Source organism: Pan troglodytes, chromosome 20 (assembly GCF_028858775.2).
Source record: "Pan troglodytes isolate AG18354 chromosome 20, NHGRI_mPanTro3-v2.0_pri, whole genome shotgun sequence".
NCBI lineage: Eukaryota > Metazoa > Chordata > Mammalia > Primates > Hominidae > Pan > Pan troglodytes.
This window is the reverse complement of record NC_072418.2, coordinates 39,456,026-39,471,939: the sequence shown is the minus strand read 5'-3', so window position 1 is coordinate 39,471,939 and position 15,914 is coordinate 39,456,026. Positions and strand designations below refer to the sequence as shown.

Genomic DNA, 15,914 nt, shown 5'->3' with positions numbered 1-15,914 from the left:
AAAGAACAAAAGAAAAAACAGAGGCCAGGCACGGTGGCTCACACCTGTAATCCCAGCACTTTGGGAAGCTGAGGCAGGCGGATCACCTGAGGTCAGGAGTTTGAGACCATCCTGCCCAACGTGGTGAAACCCCATCTCTACTAAAAATACAAAAATTAGCCGGGCATGGTGACACACACCTGTAATCCCAGCTACTCCAGAGGCTGACACAGGAGAATCGCTTGAACCCGGAAGCCAGAGACTACCGTAAGGCAAGATCATGCCATTGCACTCCAGCCTGGCAACAGAGCAAGACTCCGTCTCAAAAAAAAAAAAAAAAGTATCTTTCCACTGCCATACAGAAGAAATGTACAAGGACTCCAAAGGATGACAGTAAAAGGAGGAGCAAAGGCCTATCTGGAATTGCCAAAGGAAAGGAAGCAGAGCCTTCACCTTAATATTTGAGCTGAATTCTCACAAAAAAAATTAAATATGACAAGGACACAATCTGAAATGAATCTCAGATGCCATTACTGTCACTGCACCAAATTACATAGCATCAAAATTTATAAACTATAGGAAACTATAGGAAAATAATAGCAAGAAATACATTGGTGGTGGGAAACTTTACATAATATCTCCCAGCTCCATTTGATAAAGTAGAAAAAAAATTAATACTATGAAAGCCTCATAACTATATAAGATATCTTATAAGTTACCAATAAAATCTTATTGCTAAGATATCAAATTCTATATCCTGGAAACAGATTTCCTGTTTACACAGTGCCGGTGTAACATTCAGAAATGTTAAACATAAAATTTTCAAAACAAAAAACACAAAAACCTTTAATGTTATGCCACATGCAAATAATTCTCTCCATCTCTGCAATCCTAATTTTATTAAAAGTAGAATATTTTAAATGAAAGTCTTAACACGTAGAAATGAAAATGTGGTAAGTGGTCAATGAAGACTTGGTGCTTGGTGGGAAACAATATGTTACTAGAATTTCATTCTTTTTTTCTAGATTTTTAAATGTAATTGCATAAGGTAAATTACTTCTCTAAATTATTTTTGGTACTGTTTTGCTAGACTGTGTACCATTACTTCTGATATACAGTATTTTTTTGAGGTATTTTACTATTTTAGTTTTTAGACTTCTTTGACTTTGGACTGGGCTGCTGAATGAGAAAACAGTGCTTGCTTCACTTTTTTCCCAGTGATAAACTATTAGTCTACTGTTTTCATCTACTCTTTTTTTTCTTTTTTGAGACAGAGTTTCGCTCTTGTTGCCCCGGCTGGAGTGCAATGGTGTGAACTCACCGCAACCTCCACCTCCTGGGTTCAAGTGATTCTCCTGCCTCAGCCTACCAGTAGCTGGGATTACAGGCGCCCGCCTAATTTTTGTATTTTTAATAGAGACAGGGTTTCATCACGTTAGCCAGGCTGGTCTCAAACTCCCGACCTCAGGTGATCCGCCCTCCTCGGCCTACCAAAGTGCTAGGATTATAGGCGTGAGCCACGGCACCCGGCCTCATCGACTCTTGAATACAGTTAGTGAATATATTTGACTTCTGAATCTATTTATTTCCAGTTCTTTTGGGCATCGAAGTTAACTCTGTAAACAAAATAAAACAAAAACCTGAAACAAGGTTGAGAATAATTTCTGATATTATCTGTTACTCAAAACTTTGGCATGAAAATCAACTGTAAAATCACATGATCTTTTCCATCATTTTTGACTGCATTGGGGGTGTTGAATCAACACTTTAATTCCTTTAAGGACTTCTGTATAATTTGTTCTTACTGATTTGTAAATTTATTTCTTATAAAATTTTATCCTTTTGTTTAGGTTTTCATATATTTGCATGATTTTTTTTTTTTTTTTTTTTTGAGATGGAGTTTCGCTCTTGTTTTCCAGGCTGGAGTACAATGACGTAATCTCAGCTCACTGCAACCTCCGCCACCTGGGTTCAGGCGATTCTCCTGCCTCAGCCTCCTGAGTAGCTGGGATTACAGGCACGTGCCACTGTGCCCAGTTAATTTTTGCATTTTTAGTAGAGACAGGGTTTTACCACGTTGGTCAGGCTGGTCTCGAACTCCTGACTTCAGGTGATCCACTGGCCCTGGTCTCCCAAAGTGCTGGGATTACAGGCATGAGCCACCACGCCCAGCCCTATTTGCATGATTTTACATAATATTCACTCGTGATTGTTTGAATCTTAGGTATAGAAGTAACTATTACTCCTGTTTTCTAACATATTTTGATTATGTTTATCTTCACTCTTTTTTCTTGATCATTAATACAGAGATGCAACTTGTGTTTCTGTCAAACATTTTTATCAACCATTTTTTGTTCTCTGTGACTCATGTCTTCGCTTTTCTTTTTTTAGTCCTCATTCTTTTTTGTATTTTTTGACTCATTCTTTTTGTAACTTCTTCAGTTGAAACCATAACTGTTTTTTTCCCAAAATTTCTGAAATTCCTTAAAAGGCACTTAATCTATAGTTTTCCCCTCTATCTACAGTTTAGCTTTACCACATGAACTTTAAAATGTAGTACTTTATTAGCAGGGCGCAGTGGCAGGTGCCTGTAATTCCAGCTAGTAGGGAGGCTGAGGCAGGAGAATCACTTGAACCCAGGAGGCAGAGGTTGCAGTGAGCTGAGATCGTGCCACCGCACTCCAGCCTGGGTGACATAGTAAGATCTTGTCACCAAAAAAAAAAAAAAAAGTAGTACTTTATTGAACTATTTTGCTTTGTGGTAAAATATACATAAAATTTGCCATTATAATTATTTTTAAGTGTCCAGTTCAGTGGCATTAAGTACATTCACATTTTGTGCAAGAGCCTTTCTGTTTTGTTTTGTTTTGGTTTTTGAGATGGAGTTTCACTCCTGTTGTCCAGGCTAGAATGCAATGGTGTAATCTCGGCTCACCGCAACCTCCACCTCCCGGGTGCAAGCAATTCTCCTGCCTCAGCCTCCAGAGTAGCTGGGATTACAGGCATGGGCCACCACGCCCAGCTAATTTTGTATTTTTGGTGGAAACAGGGTTTCACTATGTTGGTCAGGCCAGTCTCAAACTCCCGACCTCAGGTGATCTGCCCGCCTCGGCCTCCCAAAGTGCTGGGATTACAGGCATGAGCCACCGCGCCCAGCCTTCAAGAGCCTTTTACTTATTTGTAATTTAATGCTCTTTGTCAGAAAACAATCAATATTATAGCAAAGATTTATATTTTTTATCTGCTTTGATCAATAAGCTTCTGAAAGTAGTGTGATAAAATGGCCAATATTGTATTTAATGATTTCTGTTCATTTTTACTTAAAATAGTTCAAAGATACATTATTAATTTAAAAAATGCTAATAATTTGTATAATTCTTTGTATATGATTCTTTTCATAAGGATGAACAACATGTTTTCATCCCTTTAGGTGATTTTCATCTTAAATCCCTTTTGATCTGTTCCTAAATTGCAGCCCTAGCTTTCTTTTGGCTCACTCTCTTATTTTTAAATGAGGACAAAAGCAGCCCTAACCTCTGAGAGTTAGCCTCATACTATCAGTTAAGCCTCAGTGTTGCTAGAAGCTAACCTGGCAAGGGCCAGCTAATTCATGGTGTTCTCCACGGTGCTACACAAAAACAATCTCTTAGAACATCAACAGCAAACAAGACCAATCTCTGACCATCATGGTGTAAGATGATACCAAGACCACTCTGTCCTTATATTTGAGCATAGACAAAAATCAGAACATTCTTCAAACCACAAAAGTGAATAAAAGTCTCCTTATTCTGCCTAATGCAAGAGACTGCTGCTTTTTTCTTTTGAGACAAAGTCTATCTCTTTCATCCAGGCTGGAGTGCAGTGGCATGCTCATAGCTAAGTGTAATCTCGAACTCTTAGGCTCAAGTGATCCTCCTGCCTCAGCCTCCCGAGCAGGTGGGTCTACAGGCACACAGCACCATGCCAGACTAATTGTTTTTCTTTTTTTTTTTTTTTGAGACAGAGGCTCACTCTGTCACCCAGACTGGAGTGCAGTGGTGCAATCTCAGCTCCCTGCAACCTCTGCCTCCTAGGTTCAAGCGATTCTCCTGCCTCAGCCTCCTGAGTAGCTGGGATTACAGGCGCACGCCACCATGCCCGACAAATTTTTTTTATTTTTAGTAGAGACGGGGCGTCACCATGTTGGCTAGGCTGGTCTCAAACTCCTGACCTCAGGCAATCTGCCTGCCTCAGCCTCCCAAAGTGCTGGGATTATAAGCGTGAGCTACCGCACCAAGCCCAAACTAATTTTTAATTTAATTAAAAATTTTTTTTGGTAGTGACAGGGAATCACTACATTGCCAGGGCTGGTCTTGAACTTCTGGCCTCAAGCCATCCTCCCACCCTGGCTTTCCAGTGTTGGGATTACAGGTGTGAACGACCGTGCCCAGCCAACTGCTGCTGCTTTACCAACTATAACTTTAGCCTCAAGCTATCCTTCCTATCTTCTAGATTAAAATTATTAAGATACTCAATCCTAAAACTGCCCAAGAGCAACTAAAGTAGAGGTTCACTGAGGTGCAGATGAGACTCTCACCACATGTGACTAGAACCCTGAAATGAAATTCCACTACTTCTAATATATCCAATAGAAAGAGAAGACATGACAATATCTACTGCGATATTGTTCATAATAGTTTCTGTATTTTACCAAACAAACATTAAAACAGCAATGTACAAAAAAGTTAATCTGCTATGCCATTCTGAAATCAAGAGAAAAAAATTGTAGTTGTTTTCATCTGTATACAGAGCTAAGGTATCAAAGAAAATGAATAAAGCAGGTTATCACTACCAGGAGACACAGGCAGATGGAAGGCAGAGGTGGGTGAACCACAGTCCCATCTCTTTCACCATAATACTTTTCAATATATTGCTTTTCATATATTTCTAACTTTTGAACTAGGTATATGCATTGCCTATTCAAAAGATTAAACTATTCCTAATAAATTATCACAATATCTTCAGATGGATAAGAAATAACAATACACCCAGGCCGGGCATGGTGGCTCACACCTGTAATCCCAGCACTTTGGGAGGCCGAAGCAGGTGGATCACCTGAGGGTCAGGAGTTCGAGACCAGCGTGGCCCAGATGGTGAAACACCATCTCTACTAAAAATACAAAAATTAGCCAGGCATGGTGGCTCGCACCTGTAATCTCAGTTACTCAGGAGGCTGGGGCAGGAGAATCGCTTGAACCTGGATGGCAGAGGTTGCAGTGAGCGGAGATCATGCCATTGCGCTCCAGCCTAGGCAACAAGAGCAAAATTCCGTCAATAAATAAATAAATAAATAATTTAAAAAATAACATTACATCCATGAAATAAGAACGGGATGGCAATAAAAAAAAATTTAGGAAACAGGCTGGGAACAGTGGCTCATGCCTGTAATCCCAGCACTTTGGGAGGCTGAGGTGGGCAGATCAATTGAGGTCAGGAGTTCGAGATCAGCCTGATCAACACGGAGAAACGCCGTCTCTACTAAAAATACAAAATTAGCCGAACGAGGTGGCACATGCCTGTAGTCCCAGCTACTTGAGAGGCTGAGGCAGGAGAATCTCTTGAACCCAGGAGGCGGAGGTTGCAGTGAGCCGAGATCATGCCATTGTACTCCAGCCTGGGCAACAAGAGCAAAACTCTGCTTCAAAAAAAAAAAAAAAAAATTTAAGAAACAAACTAGAGTTTTTAAAAATTAAAACATTAAGTTAAAATGTGGATAGTGGTAATGAGAAGCTCAATAGAAGGGCTGGAAGGCAAAAGGTGTCAAAGTTACCCAGAATGGATAGCAGGAAATACATAGAAAATAGTAGAGAAAAGAAATGGAGAAGCAACATCTGAAAAACAAGTTTCAGAAAGAAAATAGAGAAAACATTTGTGTTTGAGGAGGTGGTTTAGGAAGAAATGAAAAAATGCTTTCAAAATCTCAAACAAAAGTCACTTCTAACAAGGAATTCTATTTGCAGCCAAAACATCAATACAGCGTGATGACAAAATAAACAACAGTTTTCCTTGACAGTGCACCTCTCCACTGTCACACAGGTGGCCTCCAGAGACGGAGACATTACCCACGTGTTCATTCTTGACAGGAAGATCAAGTTTTCTTTCAGGAGCACCAAGTCTAGAGTCCAGCTGGTTCATAAGGCCTGTCTGCCTCTGCCCTAAGGCTGTGGTGACAGATTAGAGCTATCTACTCTTGGACTGAAATTCCACCCCTTGGGACTCCTCCTCCTCACCTCATAGGAGCTGCCATGATCCTCTGGAGCCAGGGCTGAGGATTTCTGGGGTGAGGTCCAACTAGCTGGCATGGCCACACTGGATCTCAACCCTTTTTTTCTAGGGTGCCTGAAGTTTAGTGGTCATCTGTGAACTCAGCAGAGCTGCTCCGAAGAGGTGGGCTGGAGTCTGGAGGAAGGTCTGGCCCAGGGACTCCCCAGAGACACCCAAGAACCTAGAAAAACAATGTCCACATAGTCATTCAACATTCACTACATAAACACTTCCTGGATACATCAAGGTGCAGGTCCCTGCGCTAGAAACCAGAGCAGTGGTTCCCAAACATAGGTATGCATTCAAGTCACCTGGAGGGCTTGTTAAAACATAGTTTAAAATTCTCAACTTCACCCCTTCGACGGGTCTAAGGTAGGCCCTAAGAATTTTATTTTCTAATAAGTGCCCAGGAAATGCTGATGCTGCTGGTACAAGAACCACACTTTCAGAACTGTGGAGAACAGTGCTGAAATATGGGAAAAGCCATGAAATTTAGAGTAACATTACTGCAGATTTGAACTGCAGCTGTACCACTTTTCAACAATGAGAATATAAAGAAGTTACTCAGATTTTGTTTCAGAAATAAGGATGAAAATGCCTGTGTCACAGTTACTAAGATTAAATGAGATTATGCTTTTAAAGTACTCAATGCCTCCCTGCCATGCAAGAATCACGCAATAAATATCAGCAATTACCATGCACTATATTAAAACGTAATACAGAAAACCATGTCATCAAAACAAGTAAGATAATAAACATATCAGACAATGTTGATCTATATATGAAATAAAAATGATATGCGATTGAGTGTGCACACGGCATTCATTGTATACATATCCCCAATTGGTGCATGCAATTGGCCATGCATCTGGAATAAAACAAACTAGATCTCCACCTCACACAATATTTTTTTCTTTTAAGATGGGGTCTCGCTCTGTGGCCAGGCTGGAGTGCAGTGACACAACCTCATCTCACTGCAACCTCCACCTCCAGAGTTCAAGTGATTCTACTGCCTTAGCCTCCCAAGTAGCTGGGACTACAGGCATGCGACACCACGCCCAGCTAATTTTTGTATTTTTAGTAGAGTCAGGGTTTCACCATGTTGGCTAGGATGATCTCGATCTCCTGACCTTGTGATCCGCCTGCCTCGGCCTCCCAAAGTGCTGGGATTACAGGCGTGAGCCACCGCGCCCAACCCACCTCACACTACTAAGTAGACAAATTCCAGGAGCACTAAACATTTAAATACATGCATTTTTTAAAACCCCTAAGGATATTAAAATAATTTTCACACTATATATTTGTATAGCATTGTGGTGGGGTGATAAGGATCTTATTACACGACAGGAAACCCAGAAGCTATAACAGAAAAAAACAGGTATTTCTGATTATGTTTCCTAATTATATGTTAAAATAAACCATAAAATTCGACATAAAGATACATAAGAAATTTTTTCAATATGTGATGATAGCTTGCTTGTAATGTTAACTCTAAGCAATCACTAAGCAAAAAGGCCAAAAAAATAAAAATAAAAGAAACTGGAAAAGGTATGAAAATTCAGAGAAAAGGAAGCAAATGGCAATTAACAAAAAGATACCAACTTAATTAAAAGAAAAACGCGTCAGAACAATTAGAGAGAAAATTTCCTTAGAATCATAAAAGCTTTAAAAAAGTAACAGACCAAGCGCGATGGATCACTTGAGGCCAGGAGTTCGAGACCAGCCTGGCCAACATGGCGAAACGCTGTCTCTACTAAAAATACAAAAATTAGCCAGGCGTGGTGGCGGGCGCTTGTAATCCCAGCTACTCAAGAGGCTAAGACAGGAGAATAGCTTGAACCGGGGAAGCAGAGGTTGCAACGAGCGGAGATCGCGGCATTGCACTCCAGCCTGGGCGACAGAGCAAGACTCTGTCTCAAAAAAAAAAGTGACAACATCCACTGTTGGAAAGCATTTAGGCAAATTGCTTTTATAAATTATTGGTTGAAGCTTGAATTGCTATAATGTCTTTTGAGCTATTTAGTCATATCTATTTTTTTATTTTTTTTGAGATGGAGTTTCACTCTTGTCACCCCGGCTGGAGTGCAATGGCATGATCTTGGCTCACTGCGACCTCCGCCTCCCAGGTTCAAGTGATTCTTCTGCCTCAGCCTCCCGAGTAGTTGGGATTACAGGCACCCACCACCACACCCGGCTAATTTTTGTATTTTTGGTAGAGGTGGGGTTTTTCCATGTTGGCCAGGCTGGTCTCGAACTCCTGACCTCAGGTGATCTGCCCACCTTGGCCACCCAAAGTGCTGGGATTACAGGCGTGAGCCACCATGCCCGGTCAGTCATATCTAGCAATACACTCAACTGATCCCAATAATATAGTTTTAAATATATTAAGCAGAAACTGACAGAAGAAAGGACAGGTGGACAAATAACTTTTCCAATGTGAGTAGTTTACCTTCCTCAACAAAATAATCTGTGAGGAGATACATAATATATATAACATATGATTAATATCCATAACAATACAAATTAGAGAACATATTACACTCTTTTCATGTAATAGATGTGACATTTATGAAAAATGAGGAAGAACTAGGCCATAAAGCAATTGTTCAACTGAAGCATCACCTACAGACACTAATTGAAACATAAAGTGCACTTCTTTTTTTTTTTTTTTTTTTTTTTTTTTTGGTGCTCTGTGGCCCAGGCTGGAGTGCAGTGGCAAGATCTGGGCTCACCGCAAGCTCCGCCTCCCGGGTTCACGCCATTCTCCTGCCTCAGCCTCCAGAGTAGCTGGGACTACTACCACGCCCGCCACCACGCCCGGCTAATTTTTTGTATTTTTAGTAGAGACGGGGTTTCACCGTGTTAGCAAGGATGGTCTCGATTTCCTGACCTCATGATCCGCCCGCCTGGGTCTCCCAAAGTGCTGGGATTACAGGTTTGAGCCACCGCGCCCGGCCATAAAGTGCACTTCTAAACAGCTCATGGGTCAAAGAAAAACAATTACTGAAAAAAAATTTTAAACACTTAGATTTGAACAATACGAAACTGCTACACATCAAAACTTGTTAATCTTTATATTACAGGCTGAAATTGAAAGAATTGAAATTTTAACTCAGGTCAGAAAGCAAGCTGATCACAGTCCTCACCGACCACCATAGCTGACCCTACAGGCCCTCAGTCACTGACCACAGACTCCCGTCACTGACCCCCAAACCCCAATCACTCATCCCAAAGAGCCCCATCAATGACCCGAGAAATCCCTGTCACAGACAACCATCAGCGGACGTCACAGACCCCCATCACCAAGCCCCGAAACCACCATCACTAATTCCACAGACAACTCCTCTATTACTGACTTCACAGAATCCCTAATTGCAACCAACCCAAATCGTCACAGAGACCTCTCGGCATTGAAACGTGAAAATAGTCCTGACGCCAGCGGCGAAATAGCCTTCGGGGACCACTTCCACTTCCGGTCCGACTTCTAGCACCTCCCCTTATGGACTGTTGATATTGCGCATGCTCTAAATTAACTTGGAAGCCAATTTCAGCCCACAGTCAACAGGGAGCAGACACATATTTAGAGACATCGTGCAGTTTCCGTAATCGGCGCTAACGGGCAGAGAATATAACCGCGCCCTTATGGTGTTTATTCGTGTGGGTCGCCATCTTTGATGGGTATCGATTCCGTACAGTGGAGGAGTCCGCCTCCTGGAGGGTTGACTAGAGTAAGGCAAGGATTTTCACATAGAATGCAAGACTGTAACCAGTGTGACCACGCTTGTACCCAAGAAGAAGTTCCTGAAGATAGGATCTGGAGCTTTATGTTTTTTTGTTTTTGTTTTTGTTTTTGAGACAGAGTCTTGTTCTGTCGCCCAGGCTGGAGTGCAGTGGCGCCATCTCGGCTCACTGCAACCTCTGCCTCCCAGGTTCAAGCGATTCTCCTGCCTCAGCCTCCCGAGTAGCTGGGATTACAGGCAAGCGCCACCACACCCAGCTAATTTTTTTGTATTTTTAGTAGAGACGCAGTTTCACGTCTCTACTGGTCAGGCTGGTCTCGAACTCCTGACCTCAAATGATCCACCCACCACGGCCTCCCAAAATGCTCGGGTTATAGGCGTGAGCCACCGCCTCCGGCTGTTATATTTACAATACCTAAGTTACCCCTTGGTTACGGCACACTGCTGAAAACAATGATTTACTAGGAGAAACATGGGGGAACTAGGAAGCCAGGGATCCTGAGAGAAATAAGGGAGATTAGAGGAGGCATCAGGATGGTACAATCTATTTTTTGGAGACACCACTCAGGAGAAGGGTGGACTGGGATCTGAGTTCACTCCTGGGTGAAACCACTAGGCAAGACGGAGTTATGTCACAATAGGTAGTATCCTGCAGGAAGGGAGGTACAATTTTTAGTAGTTGAAAACACATTAGGAAATAGGGTAGAAGTTGGGTTAGTACAATCCTCTTCTAGGAGATACCATGGAAGAGGGGTTAGAAGTCTAAGTACCCCCTTTGAAATGGCTGGTAGGAGGCTTTGGGAGGTATAGATATTTTAATCCCCTTAATCTCCATCAGCATCCACCCTAGCTAACTCAAGCACAACTATAGTAAGCAGCAACAATAAAAATAATAATAGTCTTGGCTGGGCGCGGTGGTTCACGCCTGTAATCCCAGCACTTTGGGAGGCCGAGGCGGGCACATCACCTTAGGTGGGGAGTTCGAGACCAGCCTGACCAACATGGTGAAACCCCGTCTCTACTAAAAATACAAAATTAGCTGGGCATGGTGGTGTGTGCCTATAATCCCAGCTACTTGGGGGGCTGAGGCAGGAGAATCGCTTGAACCCAGAAGGCGGAGGTTGCAGTGAGCCGAGATCGTGCCATTGCACTCTAGCCTGGGCAACAAGAGCAAAACTCCATCTCAAAACAACAACAACAACAACAACAGCACAATAATAATAATAACAGTCTTTAATATGGCCAACGTGTGACTAAAAACACCTGAAGAAAATCTTGCTTTTTTTTTTTTTTTTTTTTTTGAGACAGAGTCTCACTCTGTCACCCAGGCTGGAGTGCAATGGCACAATCACGGCTCACTGCAGCCTTGACTGCCCAGGCTCAAAAGCAATCCCAGCTGGGCGCAGTGGCTCATGCCTGTAATCCCAACGCATTGGGAGGCCGAGGCAGGTGGATCATGAGGTCAAGAGATCGAGACCATCCTAGCCAACATGGTGAAACCCTGCTGCTACTAAAAATACAAAAATTAGCTGGGTGTGGTGGCATGCGCCTGTAGTCCCAGCTACTTGGGAGGCTGAGGCAGTAGAATCACTTGAACCCAGGAGGTGGAGGTTGCAGGGAGCTGAGATCGAGCCACTGCACTCCAGCCTGGTGACAGAGTGAGACTCCAAAGAACTGGGATTACAGGCGTGAGCCTCCGAGCCCGGCCAGGGAGTTTTTTTTTTTTTTTTTTTTAATTGCAAAGAGATGTTGAATTTTGTCAAATGCTTTTTCTGTTTCTATTGAGATGACCGTATGATTTTTGTCCTTCATTCTGTGAATGTGATGTATTGCACATACTAATCTGCATACGTTAAACCATCTTTGCTTCCCTGGGATAAGTCCCACTTGATCATTGTGTATCTTTTTGACGTGCTATTGGATTTGGTTTGCTAGTATTTTGTTGAGGATTTTTGCATCTGTGTTTATCAGGGATCTTGGCCTGTAGTTTTCTCTTTCTTCTGTCCTTGCCTGGTTTTAGTATGAGGATGGTGCTGGCCTCACAGAATCAGTTTGGAAAAATTCCTTCCCCTTCAATTTTTTTGGATTAGTTTGAGAAATATTGGAATTTGTTCTCCCTTAAAAGTTTGGTAGAATCAAATGATGAGAACCTCTAATTTTCAGGCAAACTGGGCAGTTGTTGGTAATCAGGTGACCTAGTAGTTGTCATTGGTATCTGAAGAGGTGGGCAGTCTTGTGGGACTGAGCAATTAAACTGTAAGGTCTGTGCTAACTCAGGTTAGTGTCAGAATTGAATTCAATTGTAGGACACCCATGTAGGGAGGGTTGGAGAAGTGGTGTCAGAAAAACTCCACATATTTTGTGTTAAAAATGAAACATTCTGGAAGTATTGAGTGTTGTGAGAGTGTATTTTTTTAAAACCAGTTTGTTTTTCCTATGCAACTGTATAAAAAGACATATCAAGTCTCACTCCCCCCACCACCCCAATCACTACAGGTTATCACTATAGGTATTGTTTCTGGTTCACGTTTCCAATACTTCTTTGTTCCTATCTTTTCTTTTTTTAGTGAATATAAACAAATGCTTATATCTAATCTAATTTCCTTTTCTTTTTTAGATGAACTATATGTTACACTGTTCTACACTTTCCATTTTTTATATATTCCAGAGTTAATGTCATTCCGTAGAGAGCTTCCTTTTTTTTTTTTTTTCTGCTGTGTGTGTATGGGCTGCATAAAACTTTATGATGTGACTGTGGTGATTTGAGCTGCTACCTTTATCAAATACTAAGCATCTATGTGGATGTTAATTTCTTTCTTTTTTTTTTTTTTTTTTGAGATGAAGTCTCACTCTGTCACCAGGCTGTAGCACAGTGGCACAATCTCAGCTCACTGCAACCTCTGCCTCCCAGGTTCAAGCGATTCTCCTGCCTCAGCCTCCCGAGTAGCTGGGTCTACAGGCGCGTGCCACCACACCCAGCTAATTTTTGTATTTTTAGTAGAGACGGGGTTTCATCATGTTGGCCAGGATGGTCTCGAACTCCTGACCTCAGGTGATCCACCCACCTCGGCCATCCAAAGGGCTGGGCGTGAGCCACCGCGCCCGGCCATGGATGTTTATTTCTCCATTTCCCATCCTCCTCCCTTGGTCTGTCTCTCTAACCACACACAAATAGCACACTGTTTTAAGTATAGAGGCTTTATCATGTACCTCATATAACTTCATGTAACTTCAATTCTACTTTCTGTCTCTATGAATACACCTATTCTAGGCACCTCATATAAGTGGATTCATACAATATTTGTCCTTTTGGTCTGGCTTATCTCACTTCGCATAGTGTTGAAAAAGAAAATAAATGGCTTTTATTTGAGGAATGCAAGCCTTCTTTATGTGATCAGGCCCAGAGAGGGGTTGGGATGACACAGCTGTTGTGGTGGCTCATGCCTGTAATCCCAGCACTTTGGGAGGCCTCGGTGGGAGGATTACTTGAGGCCCGGAGTTTGAAACTAGACTGGGCAACATAACTAAACCCCCTCTCTATAAATTTTTTTTTTCAATTAGCCAGGTGTGGTGGTGTACACCAATAGTCCCAGCTACTCAGAAGGCCTAGGCAGAAGGATGCTTAAGTCCAGGAGTATGAGGCTGCAGTGAGCTGTGATCATACCTCTGCATTCCAGCCTGGGAGACAGAGCAAGACCTTGTCTCTAAAAAAAAAAAAAAAAAAAAAAAAAAAAAAAAAAAAAAAGGCTGGGTGCGGTGGCTCACACCTGTAATCCCAGCACTTCCGGAGGCCAAGGCAGGCAGATCACTTGAGGTCAGGAGTTCAAGACCAGCCTAGCCAACATGATGAAACCCTGTCTCTACTTAAAAAAAAAAAAAGAAAGAAAGAAAGAAAGAAAAATTAGCCAGGCATGGTGGTGGGTGCCTGTAATCTCAGCTACTAGGGAGGCTGAGGCAGGAGAATCACTTGAACCCAGGAGGCAGAGGTTGCAGTGAGCCGAGATTGCACCACTGCACTCCAGCTTGGTCAACAGAGGGAGACCCCATCTCAAAATAAATAAATAAAAATTAAAAAAAAATTAAAAATTAAAAAAAGAAATGAGTTTTTTCTGCTTTAAAATCAAAAGTTTGCGAGCTGCATTCCTTTCTGGAGGCTCTGGAGAATTTGTTTTTTTTCATTTTCCAAGTTGGAGAAGCTGCCTGCATTCCTCAGCTCATGGGCTCCTTTCATCTTTACACCCAATAATGGCTAGTCGTGTGTTTCTCACAGCACACAATTCCAACACTGACTTTATGCCTTCTTCCTCATTTCAGACCCCATGTGATTACATTGGGTCTAACTGGACAATCCAGTATAATCCCCCTATGTTAAGGTCAGCCGATTAGCAACTTTAATTCTACCTGTTAATTTAATTCCACTTGCTATGTAACATAGTATATGCACAAGTCCCTGGAACTAGCATGTGGGTATTTTGGGGGGAACATTATCCTGCCTACTTTAGATGTTGAGGTCATTCAAGAGGAAAATGATAGTTTTGTTAACATGTGATGTTAGAACAACTGAATTTCCATCTGGAAAATAATAACTTTGAACATTACCTCACATACACAAAAACTAACTTCAAGTGGATGATAGACCAAAAATAAAAACTAAAACTATACAACCTTTAGAATAAAACATAGGAGAAATTCTTCACAACACTAGAGGAGTCAAAGATTGTTAGAAAGACCAGAAAGCATGAAGCACATTTTAAAGATGAGAAATTGGATTTCATCAGAAGTAAAAACTGCTTTTTGAAAGACATCATGAAGAAACTGAGGGCTGGGCACAGTGACTCACACCTGTAATAACACAGTGAGACCCCATCTCCACAAAACACAAGAAAATTAGTTGGGGGTGGTGGTGCACACCTGCAGTCCCAGCTACTCGGGAGGATCGACTAAACCCAGGAGGTCAAGGCTGTGGTGAGCTATGTTAACACCACTGCTATCCAGACTAGGCAACAGAGCAAGACCCTGTCTCAAAAAAAAAAAAAAAAAAAAAAAAAAAAAAAAACTGAGAAGGTAAGCCCCAGGCAGGGAGAGAATATTTGCAATTTGCAATATGTATATTTGGCAAAGGACTTTTACCCAAACATATAAAGAATTGTTACAACTCAATAATAACCAATTTTAAAATAAGAAAATTTTATTTTATTTATTTATTTATTTATTATTTTTTTTTGAGATGCAGTTTTGCTCTTGTTGCCCTAGCTGGCGTGCAACAGTGTGATCTCAGCTCACAGCAACCTCTGTCTCCCGGGTTCAAGTGATTCTCCTGCAGGGATTACAGGCATGCACCGGCACGCCTGGCCAATTTCGTATTTTTAGTAGAGACGGTGTTTCTCCACGTTGGTCGGGGCGGTCTCGAACTCCCAACCTCAGGTGATCTGCCCGCCTCAGCCTCCCAAAGTGCTGGGATTACAGGCGTGAGCCACTGCGCCCAGCCGAATATTTTCAATAGATGTCACAAAAGAAGATAAAAGAATGGCAAATAAGTATATGAAAGTATGCTAAGTTCATTGACATCAGGAAATGCAAATTAAAAACATAATTTGATACTACTGCTCATTCCTTAGAATAGTCAATAGATGCCTGATGTGGGGTTGGGGAGGTGGGGATTGACAACAATGTGGGGGGCAGAGGGCGGTGAATAAAAATATTCTATATCCGCCGGGCGCGGTGGCTCACGCTTGTAATCTCAGCACTTTGGGAGGCCGAGGCGAGCGGATCACGAAGTCAGAAGTTTGAGGTCGGGAGTTCGAGACCAGCCTGGCCAACACAGTGAAACCCTGTCTCTACTAAAAATACAAAAATTAGCCAGGCATGGTGGCGGGCACCTGTAATACCAGC

At 42.1% G+C, this 15,914-nt stretch overlaps 1 protein-coding gene across 9 annotated transcripts in view; it reads right to left on the bottom strand.

Annotated features, from left to right (window-relative positions):
- ZNF585B (zinc finger protein 585B) overlaps positions 1-9,777 on the bottom strand; it is a 28,867-nt gene extending 19,090 nt beyond the window's left edge. For 2 of the 9 annotated variants that reach the window (XM_054673358.2, XM_063801514.1), the window contains exons 1-3: positions 9,684-9,771; positions 6,249-6,463; positions 5,168-5,265 (exon numbers count right to left, since the gene is read on the bottom strand). Coding sequence is in view for 2 of the 9 variants with exons in the window: in XM_003316295.7 (XP_003316343.1) it covers positions 6,249-6,320 (72 nt within the window). In the remaining 7 variants the exon portion in view is untranslated. Of the gene's footprint in view, positions 1-5,167; positions 5,266-6,248; positions 6,464-9,665 lie in introns of all 9 variants that reach the window. The other 7 variants (XM_063801512.1, XM_063801515.1, XM_003316295.7 and 4 more) reach the window with 6 other exon arrangements.
- Positions 9,778-15,914: the final 6,137 nt, after the last annotated feature.